Source organism: Loxodonta africana, chromosome 4 (assembly GCF_030014295.1).
Source record: "Loxodonta africana isolate mLoxAfr1 chromosome 4, mLoxAfr1.hap2, whole genome shotgun sequence".
Taxonomy (NCBI): domain Eukaryota; kingdom Metazoa; phylum Chordata; class Mammalia; order Proboscidea; family Elephantidae; genus Loxodonta; species Loxodonta africana.
In genome coordinates, this window is record NC_087345.1 from 168,216,179 (window position 1) to 168,238,479 (window position 22,301).

Genomic DNA, 22,301 nt, shown 5'->3' on the forward strand with positions numbered 1-22,301 from the left:
ACCCCTGCTACTCTGTCCCTCGAAGTGTTTGGTTGTATTCAGGAAACTTATTAACTTTTGGATTAGTCCAGTTATGCTGACTTCCCCTGTATTGTGTGTTGTCCTTCCCTTCACCTAAGATAATTCTTGTCTAATATCTAGTTGGTGAATACCCCTCTCCCTCCCTCCCCACCCTAGTGACCACCAAAGAATGTTTTCTTCTGTGTTTAAACCTTTTCTTGAGTTCTTATAATACTGTTCTCATACAATATTTGTCCTTTTGCAACTAATTTCACTCAGCATAATGCCTTCCAGATTCCTCCATGTTATGAGGTGTTTTGCAGATTCATCGTTGTTCTTTATTGTTTCGTAGTATTCCGTTGCGTGAATATACCATAATTTGTTTATCCACTCATCCATTGATAGACACCTAGGTTGTTTCCATGTTTTTGCTATTGTGAGCAGTGCTGCCGTGAACATGGGTGTGCATATATCTATTCATGTGAGGGCTCTTATTTCTCCAGAATATATTCCAAGGAGTGGGATTGCTGGATCATATGGTAGTTCTATTTCTAGTTTCTTAAGGAAGCGCCAAATTGATTTCCTAAGTGGTTGTACCGTTTTACATTTCCACCAGCAGTGTGTAAGTGTTCCAGTCTTTCCACAACCTCTCCAACATTGGTTATTTTGTGTTTTTTGGATTGATGCCATCCTTGTTGGGGTGAGATGGTATCTCATTGTAGTTTTAATTTGCATTTCTCTGATGGCTAATGATCGTGAGCATTTCCTCACGTATCTGGTAGCTACCTGAACATCTTCTTTGGTGAAGTGCCTGTGCATATCCTTTGCCCATTTTTTAATTGGGTTATTTATCTTTTTGTTGTTGAGGTTTTGCAGTATCTTGTAGATTTTAGAGATGAGACTCCGATCAGATTTGTCATTGCCAAAAACTTTCTCCCAGTCTGTATGTTGTGTTTTTACTCTCTTGGTGAAGTCTTTTGTTGAGCATAAGTATTTGATTTTTAGGAGCTCCCAGTTACCTAGTTTCTCTTCTGGTGTTTGTGCATTGTTAGTAATGTTTTGTATTCTCTTTATGCCATGTATTAGGGCTCCTAGCATTACCCCTATTTTTTCTTAAATGATCTTTATTGTTTTAGATTTTATATTTAGGTCTTTGATCTATTTTGAGTTAGTTTTTCTGCATGGTGTGAGGTATGGGTCTTGTTTCATTGCTTTGCAGATGCAGATCCAGTTATGCCAGCACCACTTGTTAAAAAGGCTGTCTTTTCCCCATTTAATGGACTTTGGGCCTTTGTCAAATATCAGCTGCTCATATGTGGATGAATTTACATCTGTATTCTCAATTCTGTTCCATTGGTCTATGTATCTGTTGTACCAGTACCAGGCTGTTTTGACTACGTGGCGGTATAATAGGTTCTAAAATTAGGTAGTGTGAAGCCTCCCACTTTGTTCTTCTTTTTCAGTAATGCTTTTCTTATTCGGGGCCTCTTCCCTTTCCATATGAAGTTGGTGATTTGTTTCTCCATCTCATTAAAAAATGCCATTGGAATGTGGATCGGGATTGCATTGTATCTGTAGATTGCGTTGGGTAGAATAGACATTTTCACAATGTTGAGTCTTCCTATCTACGAGCAAGGTATGTTTTTCCACTTATGTAAGTCTCTTTTGGTTTCTTGCAGTAGTATCTTGTAGTTTTCTTTGTATAGGTTTTTTACGTCTCTGGTTAGATTCATTCCCAAGTGTTCTATCTTCTTGTGGTCTATTGTAAATGGTATTGATGTGGTGATTTCCTCCTCGAAGTTCTTTTTGTTGGTGTAGAGGAATCCAACTGATTTTTGTATATTTATCTTGTATCCTCATATCTGCTGAACTCTTCTATTAGTTTCAGTAGTTTTCTGCAGGATTCCTTAGGGTTTTCTGTGTATAGGATCATGTCATCTGTAAATAGAGATACTTTTACTTCTTCCTTACCAACCTGGATGCCCTTTATTTCTTTTTCTAGCCTAATTGCTCTGGCTAGGACCTCCAACACAATGTTGAATAAGAACGGTGATAAGGGGCATCCTCGTCTGGTTCCCGTTTTCACGGGGAATGCTTTCAGGCTCTCCATTTAGGATGATGTTGGCTGTTGGCTTTGTAAAAATGTCCTTTTTTATGTTGAGAAATTTTCCTTCTATTCCTATTTTGCTGCCAGTTTTTGTCATGAATGGGTGTTGGACTTTGTCAAATGGCTTTTCTACATCAATTGACAAGATCATGTGGTTCTTGTCTTTTGTTTTATTTATGTGATGGATTATATTGATTTTCTAATGTTGAATCATTCCTGCATACCTGGTATGAATCCCACTTGGTCATGGTGAATTATTATTTTGATAAGTTATTGAATTCTGTTGACTAGAATTTTGTTGAGGGTTTTTTTTTTTTTTTTATTAATTTCCTTTTTTAAAAAAAAATTTTTTGTTGTGCTTTAGGTGAAAGTTTCCAGCTCAAGTTAATATCTCATACAAACATTTACACACATATTGTTACATGACACTAGTTGCAATCCCTATAATGTGACAGCACACTCCCCCCTTTCCACTCCAGGTTTCCCACGTTCATCCAACCAGCTCCTGTCGCTTCCTGCCTTCTCATCCTGCCTCCAGACAGGAGCTACCCATTTGGAATTGACTCTATGGCACTGGGTTACCTGCTTTAACTAAGAAGCCTGCTCTTCACGAGTATTATTTTATGTTTTATAGTCCAGTCTAATCTTCGTCTGAAGAGTGGGCTTTGGGAATGGTTTTAATTTTGGGTTAACAAAGCATCTGGGGGCCATGGCTTTGGGGGCTCCTCCAGTTTTGGTGCGATCATTAGGTCTGGTCTTTTTATGTAACTTTGAGTTCTGCCCCACGTTTTCCTCCTCCGTGGTCAAGGACCTGTTATGTTCCCTGTCAGGGAATTCATCGGTGATAGCCAGGCACCATCTAGTTCTGGTCTCAGGCTGATGGAGTCTGTGGTTTATGTGTCTGTTTTGTCTCTTGGGCTAATATTTTCCTTGTGCCTCTGGTGTTCTTCATTCACCTTTGCTTCAAGTGGGTTGGGACCAATTGATGCATCTTAGCTGGCCGCTCACAAGCTTTTAAGGCTCCAGACACCACTCACCAGAGTGGAATGCAGAGCATTTTCTTTTTTTCAATTTTTATTGCGCCTTAAGTGAAAGTTTACAAATCTTTACACAAAACCTTATATACCCCTTGCTATATACTACTCGTTTCTCTCCCCCTAATGAGACCCCACTCTCCTTCTCTGTACCTTTTATTCCCACATCCATTCAGCCAGCTTCTGTCCCCCTGTGCCTTCTCATCTTCCCTCCAGATAGGGGCAGCCCACATAGTCTCATATGTCTGCTTGAACCAGGAAGCTCACTCCTCATCAGTATCATTTTCTACCTTATAGTCCAGTCCAATCCCTGTTTGAGAGTTGGTTTTGGGAATGGTTCCTGTCATGGGCTAACAGAGAGAGACCATGACCTCCAGGGTCCTTCTAGTTTCAATCAGACCATTAAGTCTGGTCTTTTTATGAGAATTTGAGGTCTGCATTCCACTGCTTTCCTGCTACCTCAGGGATTCTCTATTGTGTTCCCTGTCAGGGCAGTCATCGGTTGTAGCTGGGCACCTTCTAGTTCTTCTGGTCTCAGACTGATGTAGTCTCTGATTTATGTGGCCCTTTCTGTCTCTTGGAAACCCTGGTGGCATAGAGGTTAAGTGCTACAGCTGCTAGCCAAAAGGTCGAAAGTTTGAATCCACCAGGTGCTCCTTGAAACTCCGTGGGACAGTTATACTCTGTCCTATAGGGTCCCTATGAGTCGGAATCGACTCAATGGCAACGGGTTTGGTCTTTTTTTTTTTTGGTTTTCTGTCTCTTGGGCTCATAATTACCTTGTGTATTTGGTGTTTTTCATTCTCCTTTGCTCCAGGTGAATTGAGACCAATTGATGCATTTTAGTTGGCCGCTTGCTAGCATTTAAGACCCCAGACGCCACTCACCAAAGTGGGATGCAGAATGTTTTCTTAATAGATTTTATCCAGTTGACCTAGATGTTCCCTGAAACTATGGTCCCCAAATCCCCACCCCTGCTACTCTGGCCTTCGAAGCATTCAGTTTATTCAGGAAACTTCTTTGCTTTTGGTTTAGTCCAATTGTGCTGACCTCTCCTATATTGTGTGTTATCTTTCCCTTTACCTGAAACAGTTGTCTACTATCTAATTAGCGAATACCCCTCTCCCTCCCTCCCTCCCCTCTCTCTTAACCATCAAAGAATATTTTCTTCTCTGTTTAAACTATTCCTTGAGTTCTTATAATAGTAGTCTTATACAATATTTGTACTTTTGCAACTGACTAATTTCACTCACCCTAATGCCTTCCAGATTCCTCCATGTTATGAAACGTTTCACAGATTCATCATTGTTCTTTATGGATGCATAGTATTCCGTTGTGTGAATATACCATAATTTATTTACCCATTCATCTGTAGATAGGCACCTTGGTTGCTTCCATCTTTTTGCTATTGTAAACAGTGCTGCAGTGAACATGTGGGTGTGCATTATCTTTTGGTGTAAATGCTCTTATTTCTCTAGGATATATCCCAAGGAGTGGGATTGCTGGATCCTAGGGTAGTTCTATTTCTAGCTTTTGAAGGAAGTGCCAAATCAATTTCCAAAGTGGTTGTACCATTTTACATTCCCACCAGCAGTGTATAAGTGTTCCAGTCTTGTTGAGGATTTTTGTGTCTAAGTTCATGAGGGATATTGGTCTGCAGTTTTCTTTTTTGTGGTGTCTTTACCTGGTTTTGGTATCAGGGATATGCTGGCTTCATAGAATGAGTTTGGGAATGTTCCACACTTTTCTATGCTCTGAAATACCTTTAGTAGTAGTGGTGTTAACTCTCCTCTGAAAGTCTGGCAGAGTTCTCCAGTGAAGCTGTCAAGGCCAGGGCTTTTGTGTGTGTGTGTTTGTGTGTGGGGGGCGGGGGCGGGGGGGGTTAATTACCTTTTCAAACTCTTCTTTTGTCATAGGTTTATTTAGTTCTACCTTCATTTGTGTTAGTTTAGGTAGGTAGTATGTTTCTAGAAATTTGTCCATTTCCTCTAGGTTTTCAAATTTGTTGTAGTACAATTTTTCATAGTATTCTGTTATGATTCTTTTAATTTTGGTTGAGTCTGTTGTGATAGCACCCATCTCATTTCTTATTTGGGCTATTTGCTTCCTCTGCTATTTTTCTTCTGTCACTTTCACCAGTGGTTTATTGATTTTGTTGATCTTTTCAAAGAACCAGTTTTTGGTCTTGTTAACTCTTGCAGTTGTTTTTCTATTCTCTATTTCATTTAATTCTGCTCTAATTTTTATTATTTGCTTTCTTCTGGTGCTCAAGAGCTTCCAAGAGGTTGTGTAATACAGATAATTCCTAAATTATCTGTTTTGACTTTTGTTAGATTTTCTTAGGGGCCTTTCCTAAGAAAGATTATCCACATTTGCAGCAGCAATGATGACACACAGAACTCTTATTCCCCAGGGGCATCTCTTCGGTAGTTTTTACTGCTGCTCTGCAGTTCCTTTGACAATTTTTTCCCCAAGTCAGTCTGTGTAATTTCTCAAGTCACCATATAGTATCTGGGCAATTTGAAAATTCACTTGAGTCCATGAACTCCCTTGCTATCTTTATATTGCAGTCTATGTTAGAGACATAATTTTGTTCAGCACTACTAGTCAAGCATACCAAAACTAGCAAGTTTCTGTTACTCCTGTAGCATTCGGGTGTTATACTAGGAAAAACAATATCATCCCAAGACAGAGGAGGTTAGATGTTTTTCTTATTTTAATAGCCAGTGCTAATAGCAAAAAAAAAAAAAAATTGGGGTCAAGGAACTACTCAGTTCAGGGAGTTTCCTGAAAACCATAGTGAAAATATCACATGTATCATTACAATTTTAGAACTCAACCTGGAAAACTCCTTGTTAAGTCAGAGTAGTAGGCACTTTGTTTAAGCCCCATAAATGCTTCAGGAAGGCATTTGTTGTACAGTGCTAAGAGCCTGAATTCTGATGTCACACAGCTCTAGGTTTGAAATTTGACTCTGCCCTCTACCAGCTGTATGACATCCTACAAATCACGTAATACTGCAGTTAGGAGTCCCTGGGTGGCACAAATCATAAAGCATTACTAGTTAAAAGGAAGCCCTGGTGGTGTAGTGGTTAAGAGCTACAGCTGCTAACCAAAGGTCAGCTGTTCAAATCTACCAGGCGCCCCTTGGAAACTCTTTGGGGCCGTTCTACTTTGTCCTGTATGGTTGCCATGATTTGAAATTGACTCAACGGCAACAGGTTTGGTTTTTACTGTCTGAAAACCTGGCTGGTCAAACCCACTCAGAGGCACCTCAGAAGACAGGTCTGGCAAGACAGGTCACGGCCTTGAAAACCCTTTGGAGCCATCCTACTCTACACACATTGGGTCACCATGAGCTGGAATTGACTTGATGGCAACTAAGGCAACAACACAGCTAATAACAACAATAAGAGTATCTAACATGTACTGGGAGTCCCTGGGTGGTGTAAATGGTTACATGCTCCACTGCTAACCAAAATGGTGGTGATTAGAACCAACCCAGAGGCACGTCGGAAGAAAGGCCTGACAATCTGCTTCCAAAAGGTCATAATCTTGAAAACCCTATGGAGCACAGTTCTACTCTGAAACACATGGGGTCGTCATGAGCCAGAATTGACTTGGCACCAACTGGTCTTTTTTTAAAAAAAAAAAAAACATGCACTGAATGGTTACCATATGCTGGGCAAATTTTTATTCTTAGTATGTTATACCAACTACCTCATTTAATCCTCATGTAAACTTTGTGAAGCAGGTACTATTATTATCATTTTAAAAATGAGTAAAAGGAGGAACTTAATTCTTCAAGTGTGCACAGCTAGTGCAGGAAAGCAGCTATTCTGTCTCTGCATTCCAGGCTTTTAACCACGTTCGACTGAGGCTCCTCCAAGTTTCAGTTTTCTTATCTACAAAGTAAGAACAATAGTAACTCTTATGGGATGGGAGGGAAGAGCAGGAATCATGTAGTAAAGCATAGAGCAGTTACTGCTTCTAAAACTGGTGATTCATTATTGCTGCTGGTGGTGTTGCTATTAACAGTAATGGTTGTTGTTGTTAGGTGCCATCGGGTTGGCTCCGACTCAGCAACCCTATGCACAATGGAGCAAAACACTGCCCCGTCCTGCGCCATCCCCACAATGGCTGTTATGCCTGAGTGTCATAGGAATATAGCTACGAATCTGGGCCCAAGGTCCATGGTGTCTTTTTCCTTCTTTCTACAAAGAGAACCTCTTTCCTTCCGGCAGTTCTGCATGGCTTTGTGGGATTTTTGCCCAGGCAACTTAATGGAGTTGTTGGCCACTGTAGCATCATATAGGAGCCCTGGTGATACCGTGGTTAAAGCATTTGGCTGCTAACTGAAAGGTCAGCAGTTCAAATCCACCAGCTGCTCTGTGGGAGAAAGATGTGGCAGTCTGCTTCCGTAAAGATTACAACCTTTGAAACCCATGGGGCAGTTCTACTCTTCCTATGGGGTCACTATGAGTTGGCATCCACTTGCAGGCACTCACAACAACAACAACAACAACAACATAGCATCATATGAGTTTTTAAAGGCTATTGCTGATCAGGAATTTCAGTGCCAAACAGCCGCATCAAAAGCAGCAGTCAGATTCAACAGTCCTCACTTTAGTAGCAGTCTTAAACACCAACAATTAACAGAGAGGAGCATTACAAAGCATCACTTACTCCTTAATTGTGAGCTTAAAAACTGGATGAGGAATTATTAGAGATATATGCTATTGCTATAGAAATACTTTCAGGCCAGACATGGAGGATGCCTCCTACGCGCCAAGAGATGCTGGTCCTGGAAAGCCAGGCCTGGCCAGACAGCTTCCAGTTCTCAAAGGAGCCTACTGTTGTCGACCAGTGCTCTCGCCCTGCAGCATACGGGCAGGCAGGCACATCTGCATCTCCTTCTGCTCGCTGCCGTAGAGCCACGTTGGCTCAAAACCAGGGGTCATTTGAAAATAAGTACTTGGCTAGCATTTTACACAATTATTCAAATACCTACCAGTCTAAAATTTCCATTTCTCAAGCAGTGTTTCTCAATGTGTGGCTCTGGGTCTACCTGCATCAGAATCTCTTGAGGGTGCCTGTTAGCAATGCTGATTCCTATGCATCATTGTCTATTTGCTGTATTGTTTGTCTTGCATGTAACCCCTGGACAGCAGAGACAGTTTTGTTGACCCTGGCACCGCTGCACTAGAACAGTGTTGGGCACGTAGTAAGGCTCAATAAAGGAGTCCCTGGGTAGCCCAAACAGCTAAGCACTTCACTACTGGCCAAAATGTTGGCAGTTTGAACCCACTAATAGAGGCACCTTGGAAGACAGGCCTGGCAATCTGCTTCAAAAGGTCACAGCCTTGAAAACCCTGTGGAGCAGTTCTACTCGGACACATGGGGTTGCTATAAATCGGAATCGACTCAACAGCAATGGGTTGTTGTTGTTGTTAGGTGCCATTGAGTTAGTTTCAACTCATACCGACCCTAGGCACAACAGAATGAAACATTGCCCGGTCCTGCGCCATCCTCACAGTTGTTACTATGCTTGAGCCCATTGTTGCAGCCACTGTGTCAGTCCGTCTCTTAGTGGGTCTTCCTCTTTTTCATTGACCCTCTACTTTGCCAAGCATGATGTCCTTCTGCAGGGACTGATCCCTCCTGATAATATCTCCAAAGTGTGTGAGACGTAGTCTCGCCATCTTTGCTTCTAAGGAGCATTCTGGTTGTACTTCTTCCAAGACAGATTCGTTCATTCTTTTGGCAGTCCATGGTATATTCAGTATTCTTCGGCAACATCACAATTCAAAGGCACCAATTCTTCTTTGGTCTTCTGAAGGTGATAGAAAACACCATGGCTTGGGTCAGGCATACCTTAGTCCTCAAGGTGACATCTTTGCTTTTCAACACTTTAAAGAAGTCTTTTACAGCAGATTTGCCCAAGGCAATGTGTCTTTTGATTTCTTGCCTGCTGCTTCCATGGGGTTGATTGTGGATCCAAGTAAAATGAAATCCTTGACAACTTCAATCTTTTCTCCATTTATCATGATGTTGCTTATTGGTCCAGTTGCAAGGATTTTTGTTTTCTTTATTTCAAGGTCTAATCCATACTGAAGGCTGTGGTCTTTGATCATTACTAAGTGCTTCAAGTCTTCTTTGTTTTCAGCAAGGGCAAGGTTGTTTCATCTGCATATTGCAGGTTGTTAATGAGTCTTCTAATCCTGATGCCCCATTCTTCTTCATGTATTCTAGCTTTTCTGATTTTTTCTCGGCATATAGATTGAATAGATATGGTGAAAGGATATAGCCCTGACATACACCTTTCCTGACTTTAAACCATGCAGTATCTCCTTGTTTTGTTCAAACGACGGCCTCTTGATCCATGTACAGATTCCTCATGAGCACAATAAATGTTCTGGTATTCCCATCCTCTGCAATGTTATCCATAAGTCAAATGCCTTAGCATAGTCAATAAAACACAGGTAAACATCCTTCTGATATTCACTGCTTTCAGCCAGGATCCATCTGACATCAGGAATGACATCCCTGGTTCCATGTCCTCTTCTAAATCCAGCTTGAATTTCTGACAGTTCCCTGTCCATGTACTTCTGCAGCCATTTTTGACTGACCTTCAGCAAAATTTTGCTTGCTGTGATATTAATGATATTGTTCGATAATTTCCACATTCGGTTGGATCACCTTGCTTGGGAATAGGCATAAATATGGATCTCTTACAGTCAGTGGGCCAAGTAGCTGTCTTCTAAATTTCTTGGCATTAGACGAGAGAGCACTTCCAGTGCTGCATCCGTTTGTTGAAACATCTCAATTGGTATTCCGTCTTGTTTTTTGCCAGTGCCTTCAGTGCAGCTTGGACTTCTTCCTTCAGTACCATCGGTTCCTGATCATATGTTACCTCCTGAAATGGTTGAGCATCAACCAATTATTTTTGGTATAGTGACTCTGTGTATTCCTTCCATGTTCTTTTGATATTTCCTGTGTCATTTAATATTTTCTCTGTAGAATCCTTCAGTATTACAACTCGAGTCTTGAATTTTTTGTTCAGTTCTTTCAGCTTGAGAAATTCTGAGCATGCTCTTCCCTTTTGGTTTTCTATTTCCAAGTCTTTGCACATGTCATCGTAATACTTTACTTTGTCTTCTCAAGGCACCCTTTGAAATATTCTGTTCAGAACTTTTACTTCAGAATTTTTTCCTTTTGCTTTAGCTACTCGATGTTCAAGAGCAAGTTTCAGAGTCTCTTCTGACATCTAGTTAGGTCTTCTCTTTCTCTCCTGTGATTTTAATGGCCTCTTTCTTTCTTCATGCATGATGTCCTTGATGTCATTCCACAACTCATCTGATCTTCAGTCATCAGTGTTCAGCATGTCAGATCTATTGTTGAGATGGTTTCTAAATTCAGGTGGGATATACTCAAGGTCTTACTTTGGGCCTGGTGGACTTGTTCAAATTTTCTTCAGTTTCAACTTGAACTTGCATATGAGTAATTGATGGTTTGATCCTCAGTAGGCCCCTGTCCTTGCTCTGACTGAGCTTTTCCAAGGGGTTATACAGGCCTAAAGGAGCCCTGGTGGCACAGTAGTGAAGTGCTCACTTAGCTGCCAACCGAAAGGTCATTGTCCAAACCCACCAGCCGCTCCACAACTGCTTCCATAAAGATTGCAGCCTGGAAACGTTATTAGGCAATTCTGCTTTGTCCTATAAGGTGGCTATGAGTTGGAATTGACTTGACGGCAACGGGTTTGGTTTCTGGTTTATACAGAAGTAGGTCCGTAGGTGGTGCAAGTGGTTTGCACTCAACTGCTAACATAAAGGTTGGTTCAAACCTGGAAGAAAAGTCCTGTTGATTGGTTTCCATTGTGATTACAGCCAAGAAAACCCTAGGGAGCAGTTCTACTCTGTAATACATGGGGTCACCATGGTCAGAATCAACTCAATAGCAACCAACAATAACATACCAACCTAGGAGTCCCTGGGTGGTGCCAAGAGTTAAGTGCTTGGCTGCTAATTGGAAGATTGGCAGTTCAAATCTGAACAGAGGCACCTGGGAAGAAAGGCCTGGGGATCTACTTTCCAAAAAAATCAGCCATTAGAAACCCTATGGAGGACAATTCTACTCTGACACACACGGGGTCACAATGAGTTGGAATCAACTCAACAGCAACTGGTTTGGTTTGGTTTGGTTTGATATCTGACCTACTGAATCAAATCCCTAGGAGCAAGCTCAAAGAGTGTATTTTAAATAAGTACACAGATAACTCAAGCAGACTAAATTTTAAGAAGCATTGTTCTAAAGCAATTCAATCAATTCCAACATAGATTAAAGTTTTTGTCCCCAGAAACTCCCATACTAGCTGTCTGGCCAAACGTTAAAGTAAGGTAAATATATTTACGTCATCCTAGGGTTAAACGTCTGCCTTTTAGCCGCACATATCCAAGGAATATTTATCTGCCACCTGCAGTGTGCTCAGCTCTGGGTTCATACGTGAACAAAACAAATAGGATCTAGAGAAAACAGAACACCCTAGGAAAGATGAACGCCCTCCCTGTCAAAAGCCACAACCATCTCTTTCCACTCAGGAAGAGAAGTGAACATTTGGAGTTGATTATTTGACAAGCCTCCTCCCTTCTCCTTGCCCCAAACTCACTGGTATGGAAATGGCACAGACCATATATTAGTTTTCCAGCCGGGCTTGAATGATACCTCTGATCCATGAAAGCCAGATATTGCCTTAAAATAATTATATGGTAGCACAGTGGTTGAGAGCTCAGCTGCTAACAGAAAGGTCAGTGGTTCAAACCCACCAGCTGCTTGGCAGGAGAAAGTTGTGACAGACAGCTTCCGTAAAGATTTACAGCCTTGGAAACCCTGTGGGGCAGTTCTGTTCTGTCCTATTGCGTTCCTATTGATCGGAATTGACTCAGTGGCACTGGCTTCAGGTTTTTTTTTTTTTTTTAATCTTAAAAGAGCCTACCCTTTCAAGGTAGGTTTCCTCTGTATTTGGTCCCTTAGAAGTTGTTTTGGAAGCTTGACATTTTTATACTTAGTTACAGCCTGGTCTTTTACCAGCATTTGATCTTGAGCAGTCACTACACCTCTCTTGACCCATTTCCTCATGTAGAAAATGAGAGGGTTAGACTAGAATCAGATCTTGAGTCCTTGACAATTATGTGCCCTGATCTGTGCCTTCTTGGTGACAGCATATTGCTTTATGCTTCACAAAATGTCCAGATATTTTTATGTTTAGATGAACAAATAGTGATTGTCAAGCTAGTCTTCCCAAAATTCTCCAAGGCAGAGGTGTTTAGCTTGTGGTTGTTGTCGTTAGGTGCCGTCGAGTCAACTCCGACTCGTAGTGACGTCATGTATAACAAAATGAAAAGCTGGCCTGGTCTATACCATTCTCTTTAAAATTCAGGGGTCTCAGAACAAGTTCTAAGAATTCTCTTTCTCAGTTTTCATGTTTACCTATAAAAAATACTATGGCAATTTTAATGAGCTTGAAACTTTATTTAAAAGATAAATATACTACCCCGAATTTTCTTTGACATGTGAACATTTTGTTTATATTAGGGCTAGAGCCGGTTTTATAACGAGTTGCTATCAAGTCAATTCAGACTCATAGTGACCCTGCAGGACAGGGCAGAACTGCCCCACAGGGTTTCCAAGACTGTAATCTTTATAGGAGCAGATCACCAGGTCTTTTCTCCTACAGAGCAGCTGGCGGGCTCAAACCACTGACCTTTCTTTCAGTTAGCAGCCAAGTGATTAACCACTGCGCCACCAGGGCTCCTTCAAAGTTTTGTAGCGTAGCCTAAAATCATTGCTTTAGGGGATGTCCCAAGGCAAAGCTGTGAAGTGTTGGGAAAATGTAGGGAGTGAGATGCCCTCTGGGGCAACTTTCCCAACTCTACCACCCTACCTCCTGGAAGGGTCCCATAGTCTCCCCTGTGAGGGGTACATCTCAACTGAAGTTCTTAAGCAGTGAGCTGCTCTGAATTTGAGTCCATACCCTTCCACAGTAAATGTAACTTTAGCGTCCTTTGTTGCATTTCAGCCTGACAAACTAATCACTAGTAACTTGTCAGTTACTGTGCCCAGGTAATGGCGTTGTAACTGCCTTTCTTTGGAAAATAGCTTCGCTTTCTCGATGCTTGGAGACCTCACGTCCGCTTTATATTACAACTGTTTTGTAATACCGCCTTTATTACCCTGAAATGAAAATCATACAAAATGTAACTTACCTGCTTTTACTACATAATGTCCAAGCTAGAAAAATGGAGGAAAGTTAGAAAAGTAATTTTTAATAAAGTAGCATATCTCAATATGAAAAGCTTAGGCAAGACTGCCCTAGCAGATGTAGTGAGGTCGCCCAGTGCTTGCTCTGTGTCTGCAATCACCGGGTCAAACATACTGTTGTGCTGGTGGGTGACTCGGATGTCAGAACCCCACTCATTGCTCGCTAAATGCCAGCCAGTAGCATCCCCCAACAGCTCATTGTGACAGCTTCCTTCCCCATAATTTATTTTTCCAAATTGCCTTTTGAGAACTTAGATAGAAATGTCATGTGTCCACCGTTAACAGAATCTGCCCTGAAAATGCCCTGTCCTCCACCTAGTCCTCGTTTCCCCTCTCCGCTGAACCCCTGGCAAACACTGATCTTTTTACTGTCAGAGAGCTATTTTGCTTTACACAATTTCTCACTAGGTGGCACAAATTGTTAAACACTGGACTACTGGCTAAAAAGTTGGCAGTTAGAACCCACCCAGAGTCACCTGGAAGACAGGCCTGGTCATTTGCATCCGAAAGGTCACAGCCTTGAAAACCCTACGGAGCAGTTCTGCTCTGCATACGTGGGGTCACCATGAGGCCAAACTGACTCAATAGCAGCTAACAACAGCGACCAGTACCATGCAACTACCCTGGTCTATCCTTTGCCTCTTTTTCCCCCAAAGTCTTGGGATGAAAATATTACAATGTCACAATGTCTAATAACAATCTCAACAATGAAACCCAACATTTGGCTTACCATATCCGAAGCACTTTTTAAGTCATTTTGCATTTATTAATGCATTTAACCCTCATAATAACTATATAAGTGACATTAGTATAGTTATTTTACAGGGAAGTTAAGTAACTTGACCAAGATCACGTATCTACTGATATTAATTGGCCTACTCTTCTATAAACAGCAATTGTTTCTGGTAGAAATTAGTATTTCTGATTATTATAAAAGTAGAGTTTTTGTCCAATACCTGTCTGTCAGTTTGCCATACCGTGGTGGCTTTCATGTTACTATGATGCTGGAAGCTATGCCACTGATATTTCAAATACCAGCAGGGTCGCCCATGGTGGACAGGTTTCAGCAGAGCTTCCAGACTAAGACAGTCTAGGAAGAAAAGCCTGGTGACCTACTCCAAAAATCAGCAAATGAAAACCCTGTGGATTACAATAGAACATTCTCAGATAGAGTGCTGGGAGGTGAGCCCCCGAAGTAGGAAGGCACTCAAAATACAGACAAAGCCAGAAACAAAAACTGGACTTGAGCATCCTGGCTATTGTGAGAATAAGGTAGGACCAGGCAATATTTCATCCTCTTGTGCCTAGGGTTGCCGTGAGTTAGAGCCAACTTGATGGCAACTAACAACATCTAACAAGGTTTTTATTGTAAGCCAAGTATTATCTTGTTTTTATCTTAAGAAAGAAACATTTGGGGATATTTCTTTTTAGGATGCCTGTCTATATAACTGTTTGAGTTTGAGCCCATGAGTTCTTGGCCTGCTTTATGTTTTTAGCCCTTAGAATATAATTAGGTAGCTTTTTGACTTAATATTTTCATTCAACGGTTTCAAGATCAGGGTGGCAGAATGGATTACTCTCTTCTTGGCTTTGTGTCTGTGTGTGAAATTGCAGTTCCATTCATTAGAAGCCCTGGAAGACAAATGTGTACTCCCCCATTCGTTGCCAAAGATCTCGCTCCAAATCAGGCTTATTTTAGTGGAATTACGTGGATGACTTAAAAAGCAGACTCTGAGCAAAGTAGAGGGACCTTGTGGCTGTTCAACAAGATAACAGCACAGCGTGGTTAGGAGTTGCATAAACGTGGTGTATATTATAGCCAAGCATCATTCAGGGATGTGAATACATTTCTTGCTGGAAATAGCCAAGGAGTTGCTTTAACTGACCATTATTCTCTACTGTTTAGGGCTGGACTTTTACTCCCCTGTGACTGCTTACGTTGCAAAGGCAGCACAGTAAATTCTTCCAAACAAACCTGTAATATATTTATTTTTTCTTTTAGAGGGAAAATGATCCCATCTGATCTTGAAAGAAGGATCCTTGAAGCCAAACAAAAAGTAAGTGCGTGGGAGGGAGAACGGGGAGGAAGGGGGTTTTATCAGCCCTAACAAGCTGGGAATACATACTTCTATTTCCACCCAGTAGAGAAACACACTTTGGTTTCATGTTAAAAATAGCATCCAAACCTCAACCTCCCACCTTTCAGGAGAGCATGGAGTTTTGCATCCTATCATGATTTATTTCTCTGAGTTACAGGCTGTGCTTTGGAAAGGTCTAAGCTGCTAAATAAATAATATATACAGAGATACTACAGGAGTTTCCAAGGCATGTGTCTTCCTGATGTTTTGAGGGTTAGCATTAAACAGACCTGCATTTGAAAGATAATTTTCACAAGTGGCAAATATCCTAATGCTAATACAGTTTGTGAGTCTCTGATGTATAGTTTTTTTAAAGGGACCAGCTTTTCCTGCCTAGATGCAGGCTGATATGATTGGCTCTCCAAATATCTTGGTTTGCAGGAAGCACAGAACTCTTTTTGGAAGTAACAACTTCTAAAGACCTGTCAAAGATTCCCACAAAGCTCTAGGAACTCGTTTACATCCCCGATGTCTCACAAACCAGAGTTTGTTTTTAGAACTCTCTTAGTTTAACTCTTGATAGTATAACCCACAGTTCCTTGGCATAATGCATGCATTTGATTATTATGAACTCAGGAATAATTACCTATTTTCATATGCCATTTTTCTGCAAAGTGACAATAGGAAAGTTTCCCTGGTTCTTGTGCTAGAACTGCTGCTAGAAAAATAAACCACAAGATTAAACCTTTGCTGCCACCTAAAGACTCATGCTGTAACCTCATCATGTCGCATTCCGAGTCAGGCTGTAACCAGATTCATCCTGTTTGTGAAATTCTGCCTTCTTTCAGCAGCAGCCTGTTATTTCAATCGATTTTCATTGTGCCTTGACAAGACAGACTGAGGACTACTTGGAATAAAAGCCATGGCTAATTATGTGGCCCCATATCTACCCTCCCCTCTAAGACTGCAAATAAATTATCAGAGGATTTTCCAAAGAAGAATAATGGGTTGATCAGAGGTCTTTCTTTTTGTTCTCTTGCCTGTTCATTCTAGGCAGTTTATTAGGCTCAGATTTTCTGTTGTGAATAAGGAGAACTAGAAAGTTTGCAAAGGAAAAAAAAAAGGTCAGGAAATCTACCTAGAATATATAAATGATGGTGGGTACCACAAAGTTTGCTCACCTTTATGTTTGGGAAGGCCCCTCCCGAGAACCCCAGTGTCTATTCTCATAAGCCAACTGGCAAGGCCACCAGAATGGACCAGGGAATGCAGGTCCTGGAGAGTGCACACAGATTCCAATGGGTTCCAAGCGCAAAAATCAGACCACTGTGCCATCAAGTTGCTTCCGACTCATAGCAACCCCGTGGGTTACAAAGTAGAGCTGCCACATAGGGTTTTCTTGGCTGTAATCTTAAGGAAGCAGACCCCCAAGGCTTTTTTCCGTGATACTTCTGGGTGGGTTCAAACCGCCAACCTTTAGGTTTGTACTTGGACACAGACCATTGGCACCATGTGGGGACCTACCAAGCTCCGGGGTGTCCATAAACTTTCTGATTGTTCCAAAAATGCAGATGCATATGGTAGGAGAAGAATTTCCATTGTTTTCATCAGATTTTTAAAAGAATCCTTGAGCCACTGTTTGACCTTCTGGGGGGCTTTCTCCTTTGTGTAGGGATTTGTTCCTTTCCTTGTGAGCGCCACTGCTGGAACCACCGTGTATGGAGCGTTCGATCCCCTCTTAGCTATTGCTGACATTTGCAAAAAATATAACATCTGGATGCATGTGGATGTAAGTATCCCACTAGGGGCTGGCCATTAAAATATTCTTGCACATTTTTCATCTGAGGATCAGAGAATGAATTTTTTTTCTTTTATGAGCTTATTTTCAGAATGGTGACATTTAAGTTTTAAGGATTGCAGAGGCAAAGTAGTGCACAACTCACACAGTACACAGCATTCACAGGAAGCAGTTGGAGGCTGATTATGCCTTAATGTACCCAACATGTTGATATTTTTATTTTTGTGACCAGTACATGAGCTGTGCACTTAGTTCTCAACTCATTGAGCCATAAACATCCATGAAGGAATACAGCTGACATAAACATACATTCACACACTTGCAAGAATGATCAAAAAAGTAAAAAGATGATGCATTTATACAGGAAAGCTAGAAGATAAAAGTCTCAGACTCAAGTCAGGTATTCATATGTTTAAAGACGAAAGCAGGCTTGACAGCTTGCTAGGAAATCTGAACCACATTTCTAATCATCAATGAGCTTGATCAGCTGAGACGATAAATTGTATTTGAGATGTTTTGACTCCAGGCTTAGTCACACCAAAAAATAATGGAATTGTACCCCTCAAAACATTTTCATATGAAAAAACATGTCAATTTTTAGAAGAATGAATTGAATGGATTGAAGTTTAGATCAGTATTACTCCAAGTGTGTTTCAAAGATCAGCTGCCATCTGTAAACTCTTTTAATCTATGATGAAATAAGGAGCTTGTGCCAGGCCATTACTAAGCACGGTGTTTGGTTTAGCTGACTTTTTTTCGTTACAAGACTTTCTCAATGAAGGAAGCCATAAATTGATTGACATTTTGGTGCAAGATCCTCATGCTGTTGTCGGGTAGCACTTTGAGTAGCACCAGCATAGGTCATTTCAGCTTTATAATAAGTACTCAGACCAAATTAATCCCCTCTCTAGCTTTTTTTTAGAAGCAGAAAACTTCTTCAGGCTAACCTAGGTAGGTTTCCATTATTCCAGAGTTATCCTACATAGCAATTACCTATCTTCTTTTCCTTCCCTGATTAACAGTGTGAGTTGTTCATTAGGCTACCAGAGACCCCTTCACTTTACACATGAAGACACGAAGGACCCAAAAGGTTGAATACCTCAACTACCATCAGTGACCTAGGTTTTAGAACTGAGAAGCCTGCTAAATCTTGCTAGCTGTTTCAGGGAGCTGATTACTCTAACAATGTTAAAAATAAGAATGTCTGCGTGTCCTATGCCAGCAGATGCTGTGATCTCTCCCCAAGGCTTCCTACTTAAATTAGAGCTGGGGAACCTTTTAACTGATTGGTTTAACTTTTGTTTGAAATATATCACATTTACCACTTATTCTTATTAGATTTAATGTTTAATATTTATACACTCTATAATTAAATTAGAAAATAATCGTAAAATATTACACATTTTGAAAACTGGATCATTTTTCAAAGTGTAAAAAAATGGAAATGACAACAAAGAGACACACAATTAAACCTTAACAGTTTTTTTTTTTTTCTTTAAAAAATATCCCAGGATGATTTTCACACACACAGTAAAGAATGTCAACATTTTCAAATTAGACACCATCTTGACATCTTCTTTGCAAAGATTACTACACCAATTCAGATCTTCAAACTTGAGTAGACTTTTAAGGGGCATGTTCTATCGACTCGAGGGCACTGGGTTTTTTGTTGTTGTTGTTCTAATACCGCAGCGAATTGACTAGTATGATGAATCTTTCCTGTTTGCTTTTCTTGGACAGAGGAATTCTCTTGTCCAATATTACACATCAGTAAAATAGGGTTGTTAAGCTGTTCTATCCCTCTTTTTTTTTTTTTATCCCTCTGGAATCATCCAGACTTCTCAAAAGGGTTTTTCCTTACAACTTGGAAGCTGTTTAATGGGTCCCCAGCCCATCTTCTCTACCCTTAAAAAAAAGAAAAAAAATTCTTTTTTTCTTAAGTGTGGAGAACATATGGTTCCTTATTCCGAGAACATGAGCTTCACTGGGACTAAGGGTGGTAGTGGTGAGTTGGGGGGGAACATTTTCTCCTTCTCTTGTAGACTGAGGGAGTGTGCTTCAAATTTGGCTCCTTACATTCCTATAAATGAGCGGTGGAGTCTGAGACCTTAAGATAGCCCTCCAATATAAACTTAGGAGGTCTGACGCTAGAAGAAGGTGGGGTAGGGTCAAGAAAGTAATTTTCACTCTGCAAGATACTCTGTGTTCTAGAAGACACCAAACTATAGAAACCTAGTCAACCTTTTTCCTTATATGATCTTCCTTTTTCAGGCAGCTTGGGGAGGAGGATTACTGGTATCCCGGAAACACAAATGGAAATTGAGCGGCGTGGAGAGGTACACACATTTTTCCTGTTAACAATGTAAAGTGTGAAAGCTAAATGTGAAAGCAAATTTCCACTTGATTTCCAGGGGCTCTTAGAACACAAGTGAGCCTTCTTTGTGCAGTGCTTGTGTTCATTGCCTGGTGAAATTATTACACTCTTATTTTTAAGCAATAAAAAGAAATCCAATCCCATATCAAGTGACCCAGGTGAAATGGCTCTCAAATATAGGTTCCTAACTGGGGGCCTATGATTCACCAGGGGATTCAGGAACGACCTTTCTGGGGCCTCTGACCCAGCCACCAGAATTGTTTAAAACTTGCAGACAGTCTGCCTTTTTCTAGGGAGAAGATCTATAGCTTTCAAGTCCCATTACAGGATAATACCCACTGCTTTTATATAAACCAACAAATAATTTTGCAAAGAAGATAAGCACATTATAACTTACTAAAGTGGAAAGTTTGGGTTTGATATGGCCGATTTACTTAAAGCAAGGCATACTCATGATAATACCATGATCTCGTGGTTTCATTCTTGTGATAATTTTTTTCTGACATAACTGTGATTGATGTTGCAGAGCTCCTTTTGGTCAGAGCCCACGCAGTACACTGTTAGAAAAGCTGCAAAACACCCCCACACACTACACACAAAGCATATTTAAGTCCAAAGAAAAAAAAAAGTACAGAATATGAACTCCACCTCAGACTTTGGTGTGGACCATATGCAAGGCGAGCTTAGAGTTCCCAGTTTTCCCATCACACAGTGGCAGGTCAGCTACAGTGGTGAGATCTGACGCTCCAGGCCACGGAGAAACCCTGAATTCATCTGAGGCTGCCAAATACCCAACGTGCCCTGCCAAATAGCCAGATGCCGCCCAGGAAAAGTTTTCCCGGGGCTCTGCCCTGAGATGCCTTGGCACAATATGTGTTCCAGGACGCGGAGAGAGGCTGAGGAAGCTGGGAGGCATCTGTCAGTGGTGGTGTCGCTAGGGTAGGGTGGGGGTGCTAACCACACTGGGTGACACTGTCGGGTGACACCAAAATGACTGTCTATAAAATATTTGTGTGGTGTTTCATCAGAAATTTACTATCTTTTGTAAAAATATCCCTGTAGTTTAGTTACAACAACAAAATTTTTCATAAGCCCAGCTTACATGTATCTAAACCAAAAAATCAAACTTATTGCTGTGGAGTCCATTCCGACTCACAGCGACCCTATACTACAGAGTAGAGCTCCCCCATAGGGTTTCCAAGGAGCAGCAGGTGGACATGAACTGCAGACCTTTTGATTGGCAGCCAAGCTCTTAACCACTGCACTGCCAGGGCCCCATCAATACAAGGCTAAAACTCTATGCCAGTTTACCTTTCAAGCCTTCTAATGCGCTACAGTCATTATTATCCAATTACAATGACACTTTGAATCACGTGGTGCTGCCTCAGGTCATCAGAATAAGAATTAAGTTCCTGTGTTTTGAGAGAGGGCCCTGCACACAGCATGTTCTCATCTTTGAATTTCCTTCTGACTGGCACAAAAAAAAAAAAAAATGAGTGTCTGTTATTCTACCTTTAATGCCATTTATGGCTCCAACTTTTGAAAGCCACAGCTCACCCTCCACCAACGGTTACTTGAAAACTCATATTACCCACCCTGAGCCTCAGAAAAATAAACACCCACATGCTTTTGTACTAAAGACTATTATCTGAGAGCAAAGCTCAGAACATTCATCCTGGAACACAGAGTCCTCTCATTGCCACAGTTCTTGAACCTGTATCATAATTAAACCTGCTAACCCAGATATGAAGTCCACACAATGATGTGGACAATTAACAATGGGTCGGAATTCAAGGCAGGAAGAAGTAAAGGCTGAGAAGAGAAGCAAGCTGATGGGAGGGCACAGAGGAAGGAATGACCCTTCCTAAACAGGCCTATTAAAGAAGGCTCTCACCGAAGGGTGAGCCTTGGAGCGTAGCATCAACAGGTGAGGAGTCCTCATCCAGCAGAAAATGGAAGAAGGGCATTCAAGCTGCATCCTGAGCAGAGGCACTGAGGTTTGGAAGCGCACAGGTCCTTGGAGAAAGCTTAGACCTGTTGGACTGGAGAGTGAGATGGATACAGGAGACAATGGTGGCCGTGACAGATGGTGCTGGGAAATTAGTGGAAAGTCCCAAAGTCCTGTCCAGCAGAGGACCTACCTGCAGAGCCAAGTCAGAATCACCTGGGGGTGCTATTTCACGTCACACGAATTCCTGCACAAAGACTGGCTGCTGTGTGAGCCACTTACAGACGGGAGAACCCGTTGTTGCCGAATGGATTCTCACTCATAGCAACCCTATAGGACAGAGTAGAGCTGCCCCATAGAGTTTCCAAGGGGCGCCTGGTGGATTCAAACTGCCAACCTTTCGGTTAGCAGCCGAGCTGTTAACCACTGCACTACCAGGGCTCCACAGATGGGAAAGCAGTAAATTACTCATGTGTCTGGAAAAAAAAGATTGCAAACCGCCACTGTAGGAGCCATCACAGGGTTTTGAGAAGAAAAGTGATATTATCCGCTTTTTGGAAAGATAACTCTGGATTTGAGAGGAGATAGAAACCAGGGAGTAATGAGAAGCTATTACGGAAGTCCAGGTATAGGAGGTTAGGAGAT

General features: G+C 41.4%; 1 protein-coding gene across 1 annotated transcript in view; it reads left to right on the forward strand.

Annotated features, from left to right (window-relative positions):
- Positions 1 to 22,301, forward strand: part of GAD2 (glutamate decarboxylase 2) — an 82,978-nt gene that overhangs the window by 38,928 nt on the left and 21,749 nt on the right. Inside the window, exons 9-11 of the mRNA XM_064284924.1 lie at positions 15,461 to 15,515; positions 17,209 to 17,325; positions 19,606 to 19,670. Coding sequence (XP_064140994.1) covers positions 15,461 to 15,515; positions 17,209 to 17,325; positions 19,606 to 19,670 — 237 coding nt within the window. The remainder of the gene's footprint in view (positions 1 to 15,460; positions 15,516 to 17,208; positions 17,326 to 19,605; positions 19,671 to 22,301) is intronic.